Source organism: Empidonax traillii, unplaced genomic scaffold (genome assembly GCF_003031625.1).
Source record: "Empidonax traillii isolate 1590-97213 ecotype Southwest subspecies unplaced genomic scaffold, ASM303162v1 scaffold63:size2014119, whole genome shotgun sequence".
Classification (NCBI taxonomy): domain Eukaryota; kingdom Metazoa; phylum Chordata; class Aves; order Passeriformes; family Tyrannidae; genus Empidonax; species Empidonax traillii.
This window is the reverse complement of record NW_020955256.1, coordinates 690727-711415: the sequence shown is the minus strand read 5'-3', so window position 1 is coordinate 711415 and position 20689 is coordinate 690727. Positions and strand designations below refer to the sequence as shown.

The following is a 20689-nucleotide window of genomic DNA, read 5'->3' as shown; positions in this document are numbered from 1 at the left end:
CAGATGATGTTTTAATTTATCTTTGAGGTTAGCTTAACAGCAGTATATTAACAAGATTTATTATATAATATTTGATCTCCCCTGGACTCTCAGTTTTTCTCTTTGAGTCCTATAGAGGCAATTCTTTCAAAGTTCACACTTTTGACAGCATCTGTGAACTGCCATTCTCCTGCATATTCTACAGCAGGGGTTCTGTGGATTTAAAAATGGAAAGGCTGTGAAAATTTGTGTAAAAATGTTTATAAAGTCTGCTGTCTGGTGATATGCCTTTGTTTTCATTTGTTTTCATTCTTGCCGATTTTTCTGATTCCATTCTGAACATGTAGGTCTGAGATCAGGTGCTGAGTTTTTCAAAGGATCTTTTCTTTTAAAGAGGAAAAATTAAGAAGTTTGTGGTTTTTTCTTATGTGAATTATTGAAGTGACCAATATATTTAATAGTTGCATGACAGTGTTCCTAAAATCTATGCTAAAGGCCTTCAAATTCACTGTCACTTAATAACCTTGCATATTGTTCTGCATAAGCTTTAAACAGAATTAGCAAGGAATCACATGCATTATTATACATTTTGTAGCGATCAATTTATATATTTCTTTAGAACTAAAACAGTGCTTAAGGACCTACACTGGGCAGTTTGAATGCTAATCTCATACTATGCATAAACCCTTTCTCTCAAAATAAGTTAACAGTTTCTTTGTCTCTAACCACTGAGGCAGCCCAGGAGAGCTGTATTTGTCCACCGTTTGCTGTGGGGATCCAGTTAGCTGTGCCTCAGGGGTGGTTGCGTTTTTTGGTTTAGGGAAGATATCTACCCTTTGGAAGAGTGTTTGCATAATTGACAAGCATGATCAAGCATCAAGTTTAAAAATCACAGGAGATCCACCACGAAGAGGTTTTATTTTGATTGGAATCTCAAGTAGGAGAGAAATATTCTTGAGTGGAGAGGATCTTAAAAGGAGTAAGTGTTGATGACAGGAGCAGCGCCTAAGGTTAGCTTCTCAGCTGCAAGTATTGCAGTAGCAGTTCTGGAGCAGACTCCAAGCATAAAGGAGACAGAAGAATTTGCTTGTCTGAAATATAGGTAGCTCTATAGCTTTTGTTTTGCTTACGTAGAGGTTTTGTTTTTACTCCTAACCCAATTCTATTGCAAAAATCTAACTATGGTTAATAATTTTCTTCCTTTGATCAGCTGGTCTCAGAGTCTTTCCTTAGTAAAACCAAACCACGCAGAGTATCATTCAAAGTAAATGGTAGTAGGTGATGCTCATTGCTCTCAGTACCTGATCTGAGGTTCTTGGTAATACCTGGAACTGCCACTATTTTGAGCAAGTCCAAGTAATGTTGGCTCACTGAAGAAAGTGTAGCAGTCTTGTATTTACAATGCATTCATGAGTCTATCACAAAATCACTTAGGAATTAAACCTCTAATTAAACCTCTTCTGTGGCTGTAAAACCTTCTCGTACTGGTTAGCCAGTATAATTCAAACAATTTTTTAACAATTTTTACTTATTTGACTTTAAAAGTGGTGATTTTTAAACATGTGATGTTTTAGATTTATTTATTTGTTTTCACCACTGAGATATTCCTATGGCCTGAAAAGCCACTGCCTGTAGTTATTCTGGGATGTGGAAACATGAAATTGTCTCTACCCAGAGTAGAGCCCAGTCTTTCCCCGAACATCCTAGAAGAAATCTTTGATTCCATAGCTGCTCTGAAGTGGATTTCTTTCCATCTGAAATATCTGAATATCTACTTAGTTTTTCATTTTTAAAAGCAAATGAAGCATTATCACTGACGTGTCCCACAAGTTTTCTCTCTTTCAGGAGGATGATTATGGTGATACTGTTAATTTAAAATAACTTAAAACTATATCTTCAGTGGCTATGAAACATTCATAAATGGCTTTTTCCATCAGTCCTAAATAAACACACATGTGGGTAATACAGGGGAAAAATACTGTAAGGCCCTCACCTAATTTTCTAGCTTATTAAGAAATAGGAGAAAGAAATTTTACTGAGCTTCCTTAGGAGTTTTAGCCAACCTACACAGCATAGAATGAGAAGCAAGGGTAGGAACCTGTATTTTCATGTGTGTATAGTATATATCAGCCGAAGTGTAGGCTACCTTGGTACTTCTTAAAAAAGAGCAAAGCTTTTTTTGTTTGTTTGTTTGTTTTGGGTTTTTGTTGTTGTGGTTTTGTTTTGTGTTTTTTTTTTTGCTGACAGTGCAATAAACTGGGTATGTATCAAAAGGATAAAGTTTCTTCTAGGCCTTTTTATTTTTAACACCCTGCCTTCTCTGTGATGGTTTTGTTTTTGGTCTTACTTGTGTTGGTTACTTGATCGTATAGAAGACAGTTTGCTTATCATCAGCAGTTAGGGGTATGTAAACCTCTGTTTTGTTTGAAAAGACAGGATTTACAGAGATATACTTTTGGTGAAAGATCAAAGAAGATTATTTTTTTGATAAATTTCAGCATTTTCTTCTTGAGTTTCATAAAAAGTAGCTAACAGTGACCATGTATCTTTGAACCTTTTCTTCCCTCGTGCACTTTTTATGATGTTGTGTGACACAAAAGCGATAACAGGAGTGAAGAATAGGACAGACTATGTAAGAGTGATGCCTGCTCCCTTCTCTGAATAACAATCTATCAGATACACTGCCAAAAGGAAGACATTTATAGTGTTAAATAGAATGTTCACAATTTCATGGGACCTATGCCTTTAGGCAAGAAAATGATCTAAAGGTACTCACTGCAGTGGAAGGTGACCATAAAACTACTCACTTTCAGAACTAAGAAAAGCACTAAATTTTGACTCAGCTTTTGCAGTAATTTCTAGACATCCTTATTGCTGAACAGAAATACTTTAAAGAAAAAGAAAAAAAAGCATTAATTAGATTTTTTTTTCCTACCAAATCATAAAAGTGCAACAAGGAGGAATAATGTTATTTCTTCTACTTTAAAATATTTTGGAAGTGTTCAGATAGTGATGTAGACTGCATAAATTTTTGCCCATTCTTTCTGTTATTCTGTAAAGTCTGAGGGGTTTTTTTATAAAGTTAATATTTTAAAAGTATTGCCTCATATAGTGTAAGTTAAGTTTTGAGAGACATTTTGATATCAATTTTAAGTAGTAATAACTGTTTGTATGAATTTTACAGTCTGCAGCAAAATTGGAGTGTTAGTCCTAAACTGACTGGCTCCAAGGTCTCCACACCTGTTCAGAGATTAACCTTGGAACATAAGTGATTTGGATTAAAAAAATCCAGCAAATTTCCTTCCTTACACTGGGTGAAGGACTAAATAAATGAATAGCTACATCTACATGCCTGATGAAATGCAAGGGTGTAGAGTGAAAAATGGCTAAACATTTCCTCCTTATATTTTTCTTTCAGTAATTTCATTGCTGGAAAAAGCTGAGAAGCAACTTGTGCTGATGGGTTATCTGTCGTGATAACTTCATAGGTATATGCCCTGGCATTAAAAAAACATGTTAAATTTCTAGGTGATTTGGTAGATGTAACAAATGAATATTAATGGATTGTGTATTTATGCAATGTAAACCAGGTAACAAAAACTTTAATATGCAACTGAAAACTCAGTTTAATTTGTTACTTTTTAAGGCCTTTAAACAATTGGAATGTGCATTACTACAGAAAAAAAAAATTGTGGAAATGGAGTCCACACTAATCCAGAACTGTCAGGCACTCAGCATATTGAGTTTTCCAGAGTCTCCTCTCTCCCTGTATTTCCAAACTCCCATTGCAGCACTGACATCTCAGACCTACAGATGTAGGATGTTGTGTTGATTTTGTTGAACTGTGAATTGTTAGTGTGGACAACTTTTGATTTTACAACGGTGAACATTTTGTAAGGGGGTTAGTTTTACTGTACTGCTAATCTCAATGCTCACACTCAACATTTGTTTTAAATAATTGTTTTATTCTTTAATCTTCAGCATTTCTTCTCAACAAATACTTGACATATAATCTTCAGGGATTTTTTTTTTCCCCCTCTGTTCTGTTTACATTTAATATTAAGATTTGCTATGTCTTTAATTGCAGTTTAGTGAAGCAGGGAGTCTTTCCATGAATACCTTTGGAGAGTGGCAATATTTTCTTTTGTTATTTTAAACAGTATTTTCATGTTCCGTAATGTTCTCCATTCAGCAACACCAAAGCACATAATAAATTTAATTAGTAGAAGAGTTTTCTTAAAGCAGTTTTTGGGCTGATAGACAGAAGTACAGAAAAGTAATTTTCCTAGTAATCTGGCAAAAGTATTTTGGGAATGTAACACAAGACTCTTGACTATTTTTAGCTTGGCTGTCTCTCTGTCTTTCCGCGGAATAAGAATTGCATTGCTTTATTAATTTCTATCTTCATTAAGTTGCTTCCGTGACAAGAACCATTGTGAGGTATTATGAAAAGTAATTAGAATCATCAAACAGATATTGTTTAGGAAAAAAGTCTAAACCTAGTTCCAGTGTTTTAGAGCTTAATGTGTACATTACTCTTTTTGTTTGTGACCCAAATGATATTTTATTATAGTGATAAGTACTTCTATCAAAAATTATTTTTCGTTTGTATTTTTCCTTGCCCATAGTTTACCTGTCTGGAGTTGTTAGTTGTCAATATTCTTTTAGCTGCATGCAGAAGACGTACTGAAGTAAGGAGGTATATTTCAAGACTTCTATATTGAAATAATTTCTTCTTTCCGTTAAATTCAAACAAAAGTAAAATCAAATTAAAGGGCAAAGAAAATCCAAGCTCCAAAGCCCATTAGCAAATACTGTAAAGATCAATGGATAAGTTTTTAAAGGTTGAAAATAAATTGAAGTTGCAGATTGTGTAAGGTTTTCATGTATTCCAGATGAATGTGTAGTTCCATTGACTTACTTGAAGCTGAAATGCTTCAAGCTAAGCTAATATTTACAAGCTGTGTGTACAACTGGGTCTTTAGCAAGAACAAAGACTTGGAAAGTCTAAAGTTTTGTTGAAGTATGACTTTAAGCGTATTTTCCTACTTGGGACTACTTTCTGATATTATAGAGCAGGATAGAAATATAATTTAGCTGTCAAAAAATTTAAATGTATATAAACATGTACAGGCGACTACTTCAGAAATTTTGCGAACAAAAACTTTGAGAAACAGCGTTGACTAACCTAGGAGGAAGGTTGCATTGATACTTTTCATATGCCAGTTACCAGATTCCACCTTAGAGTGGTACAGTACTCCATGCTATTCTATTTGTCACATCTAGAAACACACACACAACGTGTCTAAATGATTGTAACTGAAGAAATTGACAGTAATTGACAACTGTTTTGCAGACGAAAAATTCCCTACCACAAGGCTGTAGGCATTAAAAAAGTTAACAGCACCTGTCTGGACGGATTTTAGTACAGTATTGTAATAAATCTCAATGCAAAGCTGTATAGAGAGAAAAGTGATTTTGTATTAAACAAAACTGATTTCGTTCAACCTCACCCATCTACACATTCTCTTTTATTCATTTATTTACAAGGGTTACAATATGTGTCTGGATATTCTAGCTAGGAACTTGGAGTGACATTAGCACACACCAAGCACGTCTTTTTCATGGCTTTTGGATTGTTCTTAATGCTGGGGTTTGAATGTGACTTTTTCACCCTAAAGAAGTTGACAGTAAGTGTAATTGTTTTCTTTCATCTTGTCCCACCTATGTGAGTCATTAGGAAATGCTGCTAATTTATTTCCTACCTTTATCTTTTTCTCTTGCTGCAGTTTTTTCTTTTTCCTATTTTTTCTTAGGATTTCTCCTAAGTCACAGTGTCTTGAGAGTCATCTTTTCTTTTTCTTAATATCTTTATGCCATCAGCACTTGTCATGCTTTTATGCCTTCTTGTCCTTTCCTCCAATGCTTTTATACCCTTACCTTCCAATTCACATCATTTATACCAGTCTTTATGTTTTCATTACAAACTTCCCCAATTCGATACTGGAAAATAGGTCTCGTTGCAGCAAAGAAACTACAAACTGTAATCTGTGGCTCCTTTTGGAAAGCACATGTCTTCAGACTGCTTTTATTTACATATAGAGTGATTTGGACATTTAGGGCAATCTCTTATAACAACATCTTATCAAAGAATGGTGTGATTCCTATGGCTTTCCCTGGGGTGCAAGGGAAAAGAGAACAAAACACACAGTTGTGTGAAAAGTATGATGCTAATAAAGGCAGTCTCAGAGGCTGTGTAGAGCAGTATGGACTAAAGCAATTCAAACACCACATAAATGTAATTTGTGTTCCAAGAAAGCTAGAGCTAACCTTTTATATGATGGTAAAATTGTATCTTAAACATTAACAACATCACAAAAGCAAGGCTAGACTTTACTAATGTAAAGCTAAAATTCTCTGTTGTAGAATTCAGAAAATGTTAATATCTATAATTAAAAAAGTGACAATATTAATGCGTGTTGACAATGATAGTATTTTACCTTTGATGACTATATTTAGATGAAGTCTAAATGATGCAATTTTTTTCTGTAAATCCAGAAAGTCACAGAATGTGTCATACTGATATGAATTTAGTACACAAGTAGATATATTCTTTGCTAGGAAAGTCACTGAACAGAATACACACCTATATGGGTATTTTTGCAAGGGATCCCTTGTAAACCTTTCCTAATGATTGTCTTCCTTTGCTGTTGGAAGTGGTGATTTGTCTGTTCTCTCAAATGTCGGTTAGCCAAAGATAAAGGAAGGACGTGAGCAGCAGGTACATAATCTTCTCTTTATCTCTCCTTCAATATTTCAGGAGTTTTACTTTAAATGTGGAGCACACCCAACCACTGACAGTGAAACATCTGTGGCTTTGAACCTCATTACAACAAACAGTCGCTGTATCACATGTATAACATGCACTGATATTAGGTAAGTACAACAAAAAGTGTCAAAGATGCACAGTCTCAGTGCTTCACAGTACTTATCACTTCCAACGAGCCTTTTATCCTCTGTTTGTTTTCCTTTTTATAGATTTCTTTTTTCCCCTGATAGCATGGTGAAAAGTGGGCCATATTTTCAGAAGTGTTCTTTGTTTTGCTGGCACAATTACGGTTCACACTTTTGTACTTAGTTCTGTTGCACTTAAAAAATCTGACTGCTTAAGCTCTAACTAAAAACCTCGAGTGCTCAAGGTAGTGGCAAAACTGTGTAGATATTTTCTGCTAATACGTATTCAAAAGCCAGTGAAAGAAAGCTTGATTTTCGAGGGGGACAGGCTGTTCCTGCAGAAATTAACTTCTTGGTGTTTGTTCTATAAATCAAAGTAAAATGCATGTGTTCTCATGTTTCTGTTTATTGCAGTTTTAAGTACTGTAATCCATCTTTGCATATGGTATTTGGGCTCATACTTTCAAGAACACCCATTACTTGCAAATGCATGGATTAAAAACCAATTGCCCGAATAAGACAGCTACCATGGTAGTGAAGAATTACCTGAAACACATTTATCTACTGATTAGGAGGTTTTTTGCATAAAAATGTATACCAGAAGGAATTGCAAAATGGTAGTTGTCTGAAGGGACACTCAAACTATACTGATTCATATGGTGTGTCTTCTGGAAAGAGCTGGTTTTGGCAGCATCCTCTGTGGTGTATTTACAGAACTGGATCCAAGTACAGGTTGAATAAAGGCCAAATGTCAATCTCTGTCAAATTGGTACCTCAGCATTTTGCAGCAAGGGTGCAGACTCAAATACTAAGAAATTATTTTAGTTTCTGATTTTAACTTTTGCCAGTTGCAAAGAGGATCAAATGTAAGCCTTTGACCATTGCAAAGAGTGAGCAATCGGACAGTGAAATCATTTATCAGTGCTGCATAAGTATTGTAAAATCTTTGGGCTGCTTATGAAATCTCTGCTTAGTTTTTTGAGTTTCTAATTCTTTTCTCCAACCTAGGAGTCTTGTAATATTTATATATAACTCCAAGACGTTACACAAATACTCATAATCTTAGATGATTGTACTAGCAATTACTTTCTAACACTCTTATGCAGTTGAAAAGTAGCATCCAGGGCACTCTGCAGTTTGTAGTACTTTGTGAAACCTACCTTCATCATTCTGTAGCATTCAGGTGGAAAAGAGGATTAACTGTATTCACTACATTAGCTGTTACGTTATATTAGCTTCACTATAGTAAAATGAAAAATTTGTGTCTATTCTTCAAAATACATTTTTCTACCTTTTTATTCTGAAGAAAAAAAAAAAAAACAGGAAAAAATGGCAACCAGGTACTGTTTACATATTTCTGAAATATTTATCTAGTTGGTTCCATCCATTTATCATGGACAGTTAGTCCACCACAGGCAGAGCAATTAAGCTTCAAGATACTTGGCACAGCATTTGTATGGTTTTAGCAAACCTCATAAAAATCTAATTTAAAGCAGCAGCATACTCTGTTATATAGAACAATACAAAGTGGAAGTAATGTTATAGTCTACTGCCAGTTTTTGTTCTCAAGTTTACATTAGGCACACTTTTATTGCCTTAGGTTTATATTTTCTATGAATATGTTCATGCAGCTCTGACCACCAGAGTGAAATACTTCAGAGCCAAATACCCTTGTAAGGCTATGCTAAATCCATAGACTGTTTTCCACATAGTGTGATGCCTTCCAATGTATTCTGTTTTTCTACAGCAGAGTTAATCTGAATTGGCAACCTTTATGCATTTATTTTTTTTTTCTGTAGCATTCAAGGTGATGGGTTGCTATTTTATGGCTTTGAAGAAGCTTTAATAGGTTGAGCAAATGGCTGAAAGTTGAAGCAAATACTAAAACTGTTCAATCCTCGAGGGAAGATCTGCTTTTGTCAACTGTTTCCAGTAGAAATAACATCAAAAGGGGTTAGGAGTACCCCAGGGTACCCATAAATCAGGCTCAGGAATAACAACAGTTTTAAGCAGTGTAAAAATAAAATGTGCAGAGCAGAAATGCCTCACGCCATCTTTCACAAACTCAGTAGGGTACAATTCCTAAAGGCACCATTATTTTTAGCTTTCAACAGATACAGATAAGTGTAAAAGATGCATAGGACTTGCTGTCACTTAAGGGTAGAAAGAACTCTCTGGAAGGAGAAGTATTTCCTCTGTTATCAAATATATTTTAGTCAAATAAATCCCTTCTTCATAGTCTTGAAAAAAGGAATGTTTTGTTCTGTTTAAATAATGGAGTCTTGTAATATGTTGCTGTGTTATTTGGGCTTCCTAATACTGGAGTTGGAAATGAGAGCTTCATATTGCTAGTGGTGATAGTTAGAAGTGCATATGCTAGCTGTTCTTCAAGGGTAACTGCAATGTAAGGTCTTTCTTATAATTCTTTTCAGCCAAATCAATTTAGACTGTGATCATATTAGACTCCATGGGCAGGAGAGTAATGGATAAGGTCAGTACTTGGAGGGAAAAGAAGTGAAGTCCTGTTGGAAATTCAGTGGGCACCTCTCTTCTCCTTCAGATAATAAAAATTAATGGCTGCATGTCATTAACATAATAGCGTGGTAATCTGGTTTTGGTGGGACTACTTTGGGCCTTCTAAGCTACTTATGATCTCCTTATCAACCATCTTTTATTTCAGTCTATGTTTTTTCTGAAGAAAAAGTACAACTTGGAAAATTTTTCTCTCCAGTAGCAGTTTGTGTCATCCTCTTATCACTTTGTCTTGCTCATTTGCTTTATTGTAGAGTCAGGACTGAGACTGATGAGTTTTATTTTTATGGGGTAGTGTTCCCAAATTGGTAAAGAAATAGAATAATTTGCTTCTCAATAAATACATATGTGAATGATTTTCAGTTGCGGTTTTTACCTGTGAATTTAATAGGCCAAAAGAAGACCAGCTCCTCAAGTTTATTATGGGGGGGGATTAGGATTTTTGTAATGTCATATTTTGGGTTTTGATCTTTATGACATTGCTGTTGATACAGATGTGCCATGTTCCTTATTGACTGCTACATGTTGTCCCATATTGTGCATTAATGTTGTACGTTGCTCTAAAGTAAAGTATTTCTTCAATTGTAGACTAAAATACTGTTTAGAGACATCTGAAGTAATTTGTCTTACCTTTCTTTCTTCCTGTAAAATATATATGGTATTAAGATAGTCTACATTCAAAAATAAAAAGGGAGAAAGAATATCAGAGAATGATACACTGACTATGTCAAGAAGTATATGAGTGTCATGGGTTTGCCCAGAGCAAACCCACAACGAGGTAGCAGATCTGCAATGGTATTCAAAACCTTTACAACACAAATAGTTCCAGAATCTTTAGTTCATTATTTGAATTCAGTGCTACAGCTCAAGAGACAATTTCCAAAATTCAACTTCTGACAAGGATTTGTTTCAGAACTGTTAACATTTTCAGTGTGAAGAAGCTATATTACAAATTTGATTCAGGTCAATTTTACTACTGTTTGAAGAGACCTTCTGTTTTGTGAGATGCAAATGCAGTCTATGTCCATTAAAAGACGTTGTCAATGTCATATTTTTCAGAAGAGTAAATAGCACCTTGTTGTAGACTTAAAATTGCTATTTCTCTTTGCTTTTGGAGTAAAAAAGTCTAAGTTTACATCTTGGGCCATTATAGTCCAAGAAAATTATTGAATCTTTGTTTAGCTCATCTATTTAAAGTATATTTTCCCTCTCGGTGAGCTGTGTTGATAATGCGGTCTGGGCTCCAAATGTCTACCTGTTTCATTCTGTTGTCTTTATATATCTTGAGTAGTTCAAAGATGAGTGGGAAAAGATAATGCTAAGAAGTAAATCTACTTTGTCTAAGCACTGTGACCATCAGGGACAATATCTACTCTTTTGTCTCCTAAAGTTCCTGAAATTAGTGAGATTTCTTAAGAATCATTCTTTAAAATAAAATAGAAAACTAAGAACAGTTACTAATTGGTTTAGAGCTTTTTTCTTTTCCTCGGTAAGTTAGCCTATAGAATATTGCTTGTTAAAGCTGTAGCATTTGAGTTCTGATACAAGAAAAACCATGCAGAGAAAACATTTTGTTGGCACTTCTGTTGCTATTTTTTCTTTGGTGCTGCACCTTGTGGACTTTAAACTCAAAGACTTGTACCACGAGCTTCTGGAAGATGTGCCTCATGCATAAAATTGAGTTGCCTTAGCCTTTTTATTGAATGGTAATCACTAGTATGCAGCAGCTCCTTTTGGCAATGACAGGACATCAGTGCAATTCTTACAGTTTTACCTCTGAATCTATTAAGATCTGCACTGCAACTGCATCTCAGTGAGACATTTTCCAGCTTCTAGAGATCTGCAAAGAATAGATTGGCAAAACTATTGTGCTGTCATATTGTACACGTCCCTTGCTGGCAGGGGACAGGTGAGGAGGATTTTATGCAACCTCATTCATTTCCTTTGCGGAGCATAAAGCATGTACTTCTTTTTCCTCCAGCTGGGAGAACAAAACTTTTCCTTCTTTATGATGTGGAGTTTTTTCTACATTAATCCTTTGCTTGGAATTTGTGTTAGTGTACAGCTGAAAAAAAAAAAAAAAAAAGGACAAATTGAAGGGAACGTGTTGACTACCTGTGATTTATTTATTTTTTTTTTACATTTACCCTAGTGTTTGTGAATATAAATATAGGTGGTTTGTGGTATGTTTGTGTGTGTTTGAAACAGGCATGGCTGAGAATTTTTACGGTAGTCACAAGTGAATTTTATTTTTAATTTGAATTTATTTCAATAATGTACATCTCTAGATTCCTATGGGATACATGTCATCAGTTTCATTTTTCATTTGATGTGTCACCTGAAGCCTGCAGATTGCAGAATATTGTCAATAGACTCTATAGTAGATGTTGTATCTTTTTTACCATTCTTATCAATGTCATGATTAATACAGTGAACTGTTTTTGCAGGTTTCTTTGCTTATATATTTTATGCATGTTGCAAGACACAGACTTAAAAGTTTTTATGGATTTGGATGGTTAAGTAGTTTTAGTATATCAGGTATTCAAGTATGTCACATCCAAGATTTCATTTTCTCACTTGCAAAATATTCTGAGGAAGTCTGACTACTTGCATATAAGCAAACAATGAAAAATGATAGCTAATGATTCTAATTATTTGTGCAAGTACTGTACGTTTAAATGTTAAAGTTAGAATTAATTTGCAATGTCTAAGAAAAGCAGAGTAGCAAATGTTTGTAAAATGTTATTCGAAGGGATGTTTTTGAAATTTGCAAGCCTACAGAATGCCTTTTCTCTCATAGACATCTGCGGGTTCAGGTGTCTGGGACTTTCTTTTCTTTCTTTTTGAAATTATTTCCTTAACAGAGAAGACAAAGAATTTTCGTCTCTGGTTAGTTTTGCTTTGGGCAAGGTTGGTAATAGCTGAATATTATCACCTTCTGATAGCAGTGTAGTAACCTATGAGAGATGTTATTGGAGGTCACAATCCAGTTGTCTTTGGAGAGAGATCTATATTTCAAAGACACACTATCACAGGTGATACTAATTAGCAAGCCTCATCATCCCAGCAGAGACCTGAGATCTGAAGGAACAAGGTGAACAAATTGCAGAGAGATGTTTCTTTGAGGTCTCAACTGAAGTATTATGGGAAGGTTTTGTGGAGGAACATCAGCTGTTGTTCTCTGCTATGAGCTGGCAGTTTGGCTAGTCTTGCACTTCAGTAATCTGAGAGCTGCTGTACCATTGCCTCTATTGTCTCTGACTTTCTTTTATCATATTTTAAAAATTGGCAACAATAAGGAATTGAATGTGAATATGTGACAGATGAAGAAAATTTTACAAAATCAAGTGCAACAATGAGAAGTCTGCCCTTTTAAAAAAAATGTCACTGCTTTAATGTTTTTAATGAATTGACATTTAGTTACTAATATTCAATGTGTCATTAATGAATCATTGATGGAAGATGGGAGACAAACATTCGTTGGAAACAAATTTAAATATAGATAAGTAACTTTTTTGTGTGAAAATTCTTTTCAAATATATTTCAGATACAACATACTGCGTTTTAGTTGTGTATATACGCACAATTATATATGTACACATATGGATTGCTAGCATGTAGGAAAAAAAGTACCATGTCTTTTAAACTCATATATATTAATTTATTTCTCTGAGAAGCTGATTTTGGGAAGAATGTGCTCTGCTTACCATTTTACACACAGTTATGTACTATTTCTGCCCTATCAAGGCAGATTTGCAATGTAACACGTCTCCCTGAGAGACAGTCTGCGGAATCAAATGAGAAGTGCGCGTATTGGATATTTCCAGCTTTTCCAACCCTGACCCCTTCACAGCTACTCTTCTGCTACTTGGGGGGCAAAACTACTCTCTCCTGCTTAACTGAACATCAGCAGAAGTAGTAAAAGCTGAAAATTTTTCTGCTGAACTGAAAGAACTTATCACAGGTATGAAGGAGTCCTGGGATGGAGTGTCTTGACTCATTGCTGATTTTTACAGTAATATATATGTTTGTACATATAGGTATATATAAGTTTTGCTACATGTAAGTGTTTTTGAAACAGCCACTGCTATGAGTGTTGGAAACAATCACAGCTGAATTTTATTTCTGTTATGAATTGATTTATGTAATGGGCATTTCTAACTTTATATGACAGAGTACATCTCCTCCATTTAATTTTCCCAGTTTCAGTTTTGTCCAAATCTCCTTTTTTTTCATTCTTTAAGTGTCACAGAGAGAAAGAATATGTGTAGAACAGAAACTATTTTAGTTGCTACTAATAAGGATCTATTTAATTGAGTTTAGTTTGGAGAAAATAATTTTTAATTTTTTAATCATTTTATCAATTGATGTTTAGGAAAGAAATGCATTCCAAGGACAAAAGAGACTGAAAAGATACAGACAATTCAATAAATTGAAAAGTATGTACAGAGTGTAGTCTGTTATTGAAGCAGAAGTTAAATAAAAATATGTAAATTGCTAAGCACTCCTATGAAGGGCATTGAAAAATGGTGAACAATAAGTCCATTAAAACCTAATTTTTGGAAGACTTTGTAAGACAATTGTTTAACGTGGAAGAAATAAAGCTGTTAAATCTGACAGAAAATTATAAAGAGTAATTTGTTAGAATTTACATTGAATTGGATAATTCTTTTAGGATGCTATGTCTTGGATAAAATCTCATAGAATGAATTTAACTGTAGCTTTAGATACACAGAAAAATAAATACTCTTTCTAGTTATCTGTATAAAGCACTATAGAGAGAAAAGTAATATGAGCATTTGCTTTCCATTATGGTTTATATTTTCTAGGCTACTTTTGAGTCATAAAATCATAGCAAGATCATTGACATCTGCTATAGCAGTATTGTTAAACTCTGATCATTGTAATTTAGCAAAAAACTGGAAAGTAGGGAAGGGGGGGTAAGTGCTTATGGAAGATGTGGTAGGCATTTACAGCATAGAGAAACAAAACTGAAAATATCCCAGAAAGAATAAAACTGCCTGGCAGCAGAAACCTAAATATACACACAACAGAATAATTTTATTTGCAGAAACTTAGCAAAAATTGAAAAGAGGGCCAATTGGGCAAATGTACCAGGATGTAATTCCTGAAATCAAACACATGAAGAACTGTTCAACAGACAGAGAATCTGTCATACATAATACGTAGGGAACTTTATTCAATGTTGCTTGACACTTCATAGAGTCACTTAATGATCTAATATGGAACAGTGACAGTTGTCCTAGGTAATGTCTTAAAGAGTCATTGAATTCCTCAGTGAAATAGCTCTGTAGGAGTTGTTACCAGATTTCAGAAATGCCTAATTCAAATAAACATTTTAGGAAAATAGTGTGTATGAGCTACAGTGGCGAGTGTTTATGCATTGCTTTCAATTGATGTCTGGGACAACATACTACTCTCAAATCATAGAATCATATTTGTGATGTATACCACATTCGGGGGTATCTGAGTACAGATTTTGCCTTGGAAAACAGGGAGGGATAGGGGAATATATTTGAGAAATATATTCACTTGTATACATTTAATAAACAGGGAGAGTTACTGCTTTTTTTCTCTTTAAACTGTGATGTAGAATAAACTGTTATAATGGCCAGTCTCTTCGCGAACGAAGAACCGGGGAAGGTCTTTACACCTTCCAGCCTGCGCATTGGATTTTTTAGGTGAGACACAGTGTGCGAGGAACTGAGCCCACCCTTTAATCCTGAGGTTCATCTGCCGGGGCCAAGCGGGCTTGGACGGTGGCAGCGAGGTCCTCAGGACGTAGATGGATTGCCTTACAGGGCTAACGAGCTCCATCTGCCCGGGGAGTGTCCTAACCGGGAATCGAACCCAGATCTCAGCGTTGACAACGCTGTGGTTTAGCCACTGCACCACCAGGGACACTCAAGAATAAACTGTTATAAAACTCTGCCGATTGACATCAGTATAAGGGAAGCATTTCACACATTTTCTATTTAGTTATAAGCCACCAATCATGCAAAGCTCTCCATGTATTATAGTCCTGATGGAACTTTAATAGAATTTAATAATTAGAATTACTTTTTTTTTTTTCTTTTTTTTTTAAGCAGCCCATGATCATTCATAGTTCCCTCCTCTCCCTCATTTTTTGGATGTCATTAAAGGTTAACTCTGAAAATGGGAGAGTTTCTGAAGCCAGCCAGTCTCTTCTTTATTTTGTTCTATAAGAAAAACCAGTAGGGTTCTAATTGTTTTTGGATGAAATACTAAATAATTGTGATAATAGTATTGTGGTTGTATAATAATAAATTATAGTAAAAATTTTAGAGTAAGTTGCTTTGATGGATTGAGTTCTTTATCAACTAAGTTATCAGCAAAACTAAATTTTCCTTATAGAGGGAAAATCCAGGTCAGGAGCATAGAAAGTGAAGTCCCATGGTGGAACTTGAAAGATAGACAAAGTCAAGTTAAATTGTTTATAAACAGCAGTTATGAACTTGGTGCAAAAAGATGCTGATTTGCAGTGTGAAAATGACAAGAAATAAATCATAATCAAAATCAATTGAAATTTTTTAAGTTCAGTCAGTGTGACATGTTAAGGGAGGTAGACGCAGACATTTTAAAATTGATGAAAACGTACTTGATTAAGGGAATGATAATTTCCCCAGTACAAGTTTGTAAATGGTAGTGATATTACACTGGCATGTCAATGTAAGAATGCTACAAGAAAAATGAGACCAATAAAACCACATTTTTATATTGGTACAAACTCCTGTGCTAAGACTTATATTTTCACTTGACATATTAGTTTGAGTTATGTTTAAGTTATGTTTTATGTTTAAGTAATTCCTTATTACCGCACTCTGAAATGCAGTAAGCAGAATGAAAACAAGCGTATTTGTCCATCAAAAGTGTTTGATTTTTTTTTCTCCAATTTCACTGATACAGCTTTCTCTTGCAGAGAAAATAAGTCTTACAGTTGATCTCTGAAGATCAACTGTGACTGTGGTTGGACATGCTGCTGGAAGAGTTCATTATTAGTGAATAGTGATTAAAACAGTAGGAAAAATGTGGGTTGCTAGATAGCAAGATAAGAGAAAAATGTTTCCTACTCTGCTGAATACATGAGTTAGTATAAGTGCTCCTTCTTTGTGCAAAGAATGCACAACCTCCTCTGAATCAGTTTTGTCTCACTCTAAGGGTGTGTACTCCTACTTTTTTTTAAAGTAAAATGGAACTTTGATTAATTTTTCATATATATTTTTATATAATACATATGTGTGTATATAGATATATATTCTTACTTGTATGTATTCACTTCTTTCTTTGTCTTCCTTTCTTCTCTATAAGCAATCCTTAGTTATTTCAAGTGCATTACATTTATAAACATACCCACTCCACCACCCTCCCTTGTTGCCCCCTTCCCCCACCCCCCTCCCCCTTCCAGCTGCACTGTTCTTATTCCACTTTGCACAGGAGACAAATCTGCCAATATTTCTGGTAAAGCAGGAACCAAACAATGCTCTTCTGGCATGCAAATGCCATTTGCATTTTTCAAATTCCTCTTTTGTTTTGTTTGAAGCAACAAATAGAAAAGTTAAACCACTTCCCAGAAGACAGGTTCTCTGTGACCACTAAAAGCAGTGTCATCCAAACAGTTGCCAGGATTGAAATGAGAATGACACATCTCTCTGTAGGGGGTGCACTTTCTCTCACCTTGACCCTTTAGACTCTGATTCTTCACTTTTTTGAGTCTGGGTATTTTTTTATGATGCCAATGGGGATAAGTGTTTGCAGGTTAGGACTTATGTACTGCATAACTGCAGATCATTTTCACATAAGTAGAACTGTGATTTTTCCAGATATAAGTACCTTCTGCAAATGCACGACCTGTCCCTCTTGCATTCAGCTGTGACCTTGAAAACTGATTAACAAGACTGTACTCTAAGGGATGCAAGGCTTCACATAAAGCAAGTGAAGCATATACAGGCCCTTGAGGGGTACTTAGAGTATCTAATGGTCATTCCTTCCTCTTTTAATGCTATTAGGTGACTCTGGCTTGTGGCAATCCATAGTACTTTTCTCTTTATTTAATTTTAGTGCTACAGATTTTATGAAATATCTTATTACAACCTCTCTTTTATGTTTTAAAGACAAATTACTCTATATGTCTGGTATGCTTAGTGTCTTCTTTAGCTACTCAGAAGTTTTGGGTTGCTTTATTGTTGTTACATTTCATTAACTTTGGCACAGTAAGATGAAAAGTTAAGGAGAGTTATGATTACCTAAACTTGAAAATAAAGTGGTTCTTGTGAAAAGCATGCAGAGGGCTTTGAATGCAGAACTCTAAAAGGAAAACCACTCTACATTCAACTTGTTGGCACATTTTAATGCAATAACTTTTAGATATTGCATCTGACAAAAGTATCTCAGGAAATATTCTGGGCATCAGTTGTATAGCTTTTGACAAAAATTAGAACACTGCAAAAGTCTACCTTTTTTCTCAGGTGAAAATAAGAAAAAATCAAGACTGCAGTGTGCCTGCTTGATGTTACAGGCACAGGAATTTTCTCCCAGTCGATGTGCTGCCTCTACATAAGTCAGGAAGCACTTGATTAAGCTTCCTCCCAGTATGAGATGTTCAGAGTGGCCTAGATAAGCAACGAAATATGAGACCTTCTGCTACTGTCCTCTGAAAAGGCCTCAAGGAGTTCCTTGGTCAGAGGCATAACAATTCATTTATTGTTTCTGAATTTAGATGTTCCATTATGGCTATGTCAAAACCAGAGTATCTTTAATTTACAGGAGTGCCTATGTTAAAAAAAAAAAACCAGAACCTGGGTTTTTGAATTCAATAACATGTCCTTCATAACACTGAAATTTTTATGTTATATTTTATGATCTTCCTTCCAAAGTTTAATTTAAATTATTATTTTGTTATTTTGATTCTATTTAAACAGGTAAGTAAATTGGTTGTCATTATTGGTGTCACTGGCAACCAAAAAAATTATTGTTGTTATTGGCAATCAAAAAAATACTTATAGAGAGCAGTTGCGTTAGAGCTCTTTATTTATTGATAAGGCATCTGTTAATAAAATCAGAAAATTTCTCTCTCTGTGATGATTTTCTTTTAATGGAACCTGTGGATGCCTGAAATCAAATTATCAGATTTTTTTTTTTTTTTTTTGAGGCAAGAAAGCCTCTAAGACCAGAATGGATTATCCTGGATATATAGACAACTTGGTTTTTTTCACTATTGACCTTGGGTTGCAAGGTCAAAATTCAGGTGAGATTTTTCAGGGTTTCTTTGGAACCTTGCAAAACGTTATAAACTTCTTTAAACTTAGTTGGGTAGATCACCACAATATTAAATGGATCACAGAAGACAGAAAGACGCAGTAACCCTAACACTGACAATGTATTACTGTGTCTGTGACCCACTCACAATAAACCTGAACCTCTCAAAGTATTGCTAATATTTTTAACCTTTGAAGAATTAAATGTCATCGAAGGACATCTTAGTATCCTCTAAGAGATATTTAATCTTTCATGCAGGTCTATGATAATTTTCTGGGGCGGAGGGGGAACTAGATAATGGTTTATTTCCCTTGTCTTCTCTAGGATATGTGATTCCTTAGGTGATAGACTCACACTTTTATTTTAAATTTCAATTCACAGAAAGTACTGAGAGAAATGAAAATATTAAATAGTTTTGCGTAAGTTACTATGAAAGTTCTTACCAATGTCCAAAAAGTATGCAGCTGGAGTGGTGTATACTTTTTAGACCTGTGATCTCTGTGCTACCTGTTGCACATCTGGAGTGTGTTTGGAACATTTATTGAGCATTACTTTATGAAGTATGAACCATTCAGAATTGAAGGCATATAGATTAAGAAAGCATTAATGATCTGAGAGGTAGGACTTGTAACTGAATTACTATTAGTGTTAGCTGCTTTCCTTGTCTTGTTAAAAAGGGAAAAGTTGAATGAGAAGATTTCAGTATACTACATTACATGTATAATAAGTGTGAATTTAATATTGTTAATCTTATGCCATGTAACTTTATCATGCAAACTATATGCAGTTTGATAAATATGCATTAAGATTGTATTTTTTTATTTTTTTGAGAAAGCGTATTGAGAAACATTATTCAAACATTTACTTCAGGAACATGTAGAAATAGTAAAAAAAAATTCAAGGCAACTATAATTAGCAGAATAGGTTTATTCTGTTAAAGTACATGGAATTGTATCATACAGAATAGCCAAATATGGATTGTATATCTAGAAATCCTGGAGGGCGCACAGATGAAGACTGAAGTACCTGCTTAGTGCTCCTTGAGTAGTGTATGCTCCTAATTTTCAGTGGAAAATTTGGTGGGAGTTTGCCATCTCTGGACTTGTAGAGTTTTTCTAGAAATTTCACTCCCTTCTTACATATGATTTAAGCATAGAAATATATATATTCAAATTCCCCTCAAGTAGTTGGGTAGTATAAATGTTAGAAAGGGGTGATCTATCGACAGTACTTTTTCTACTATCTGCCTTACTGTATGGTTGCATCAGTGTTTTCTAATACATTATCCTGTCTTTGGGCTACAGATTCTCAGTCACAGCCCAGAGGAAGTGTCTCACTTAGGCTTTCTTTTTTGGACTTTGATCTGTCCAGCCAGAACAGAAAAAGGCTGAGACTCAAAAAAGTAGGAGTAATTTTCATTCAATCATGTTCAAATATCAGTACTTTTTCCAAAACATTTTTGAGTTTGATTTCAAGTAAACTTATTTAAAACATTAACAGCATCCAGATAGCTATATTCAGTTGCCTCAATTATCAGAAGAATTACTATTTCAGCAGTACCTTACCTTGGATTTAAGACCTCATTTTCTCCAGTGATAAGAAGTATTATTTGAAAATGCACCTTTTGCTTCATGCAAAAAGTAGTACATTTATTTTTATTTAGCAACACTGGCAAGCTGTGAAAACCTTGTTTTGAAATTAATCCATTAATTAGAGTCCTGTAAATTATTGTACCTTTGACTTTCTAACTCTCTACATTTGTATTTGAATTACATTTCAGTTAATGAAACACCACTTCTGAAAGTCTGAGCAGTTAAAAACAAAATACAATTTAAAGCACTCTACACGCATCTCTCAATCTTGGTGCCAGCCTTTGTGTCTTTTAAGTCTAATTTGTATTACACAAACAGGGATGTAACATGTTATT

The 20689-nt window shown here is 34.7% G+C and overlaps 1 protein-coding gene across 4 annotated transcripts in view; it reads left to right on the top strand.

Annotated features, from left to right (window-relative positions):
• PRKN (parkin RBR E3 ubiquitin protein ligase) overlaps nucleotides 1-20689 on the top strand; it is a 721078-nt gene that overhangs the window by 351470 nt on the left and 348919 nt on the right. For all 4 annotated transcript variants that reach the window (XM_027880020.1, XM_027880017.1, XM_027880018.1 and 1 more), the window contains exon 6: nucleotides 6800-6915. In XM_027880020.1, the coding sequence (XP_027735821.1) occupies nucleotides 6800-6915 (116 nt within the window). The remainder of the gene's footprint in view (nucleotides 1-6799; nucleotides 6916-20689) is intronic.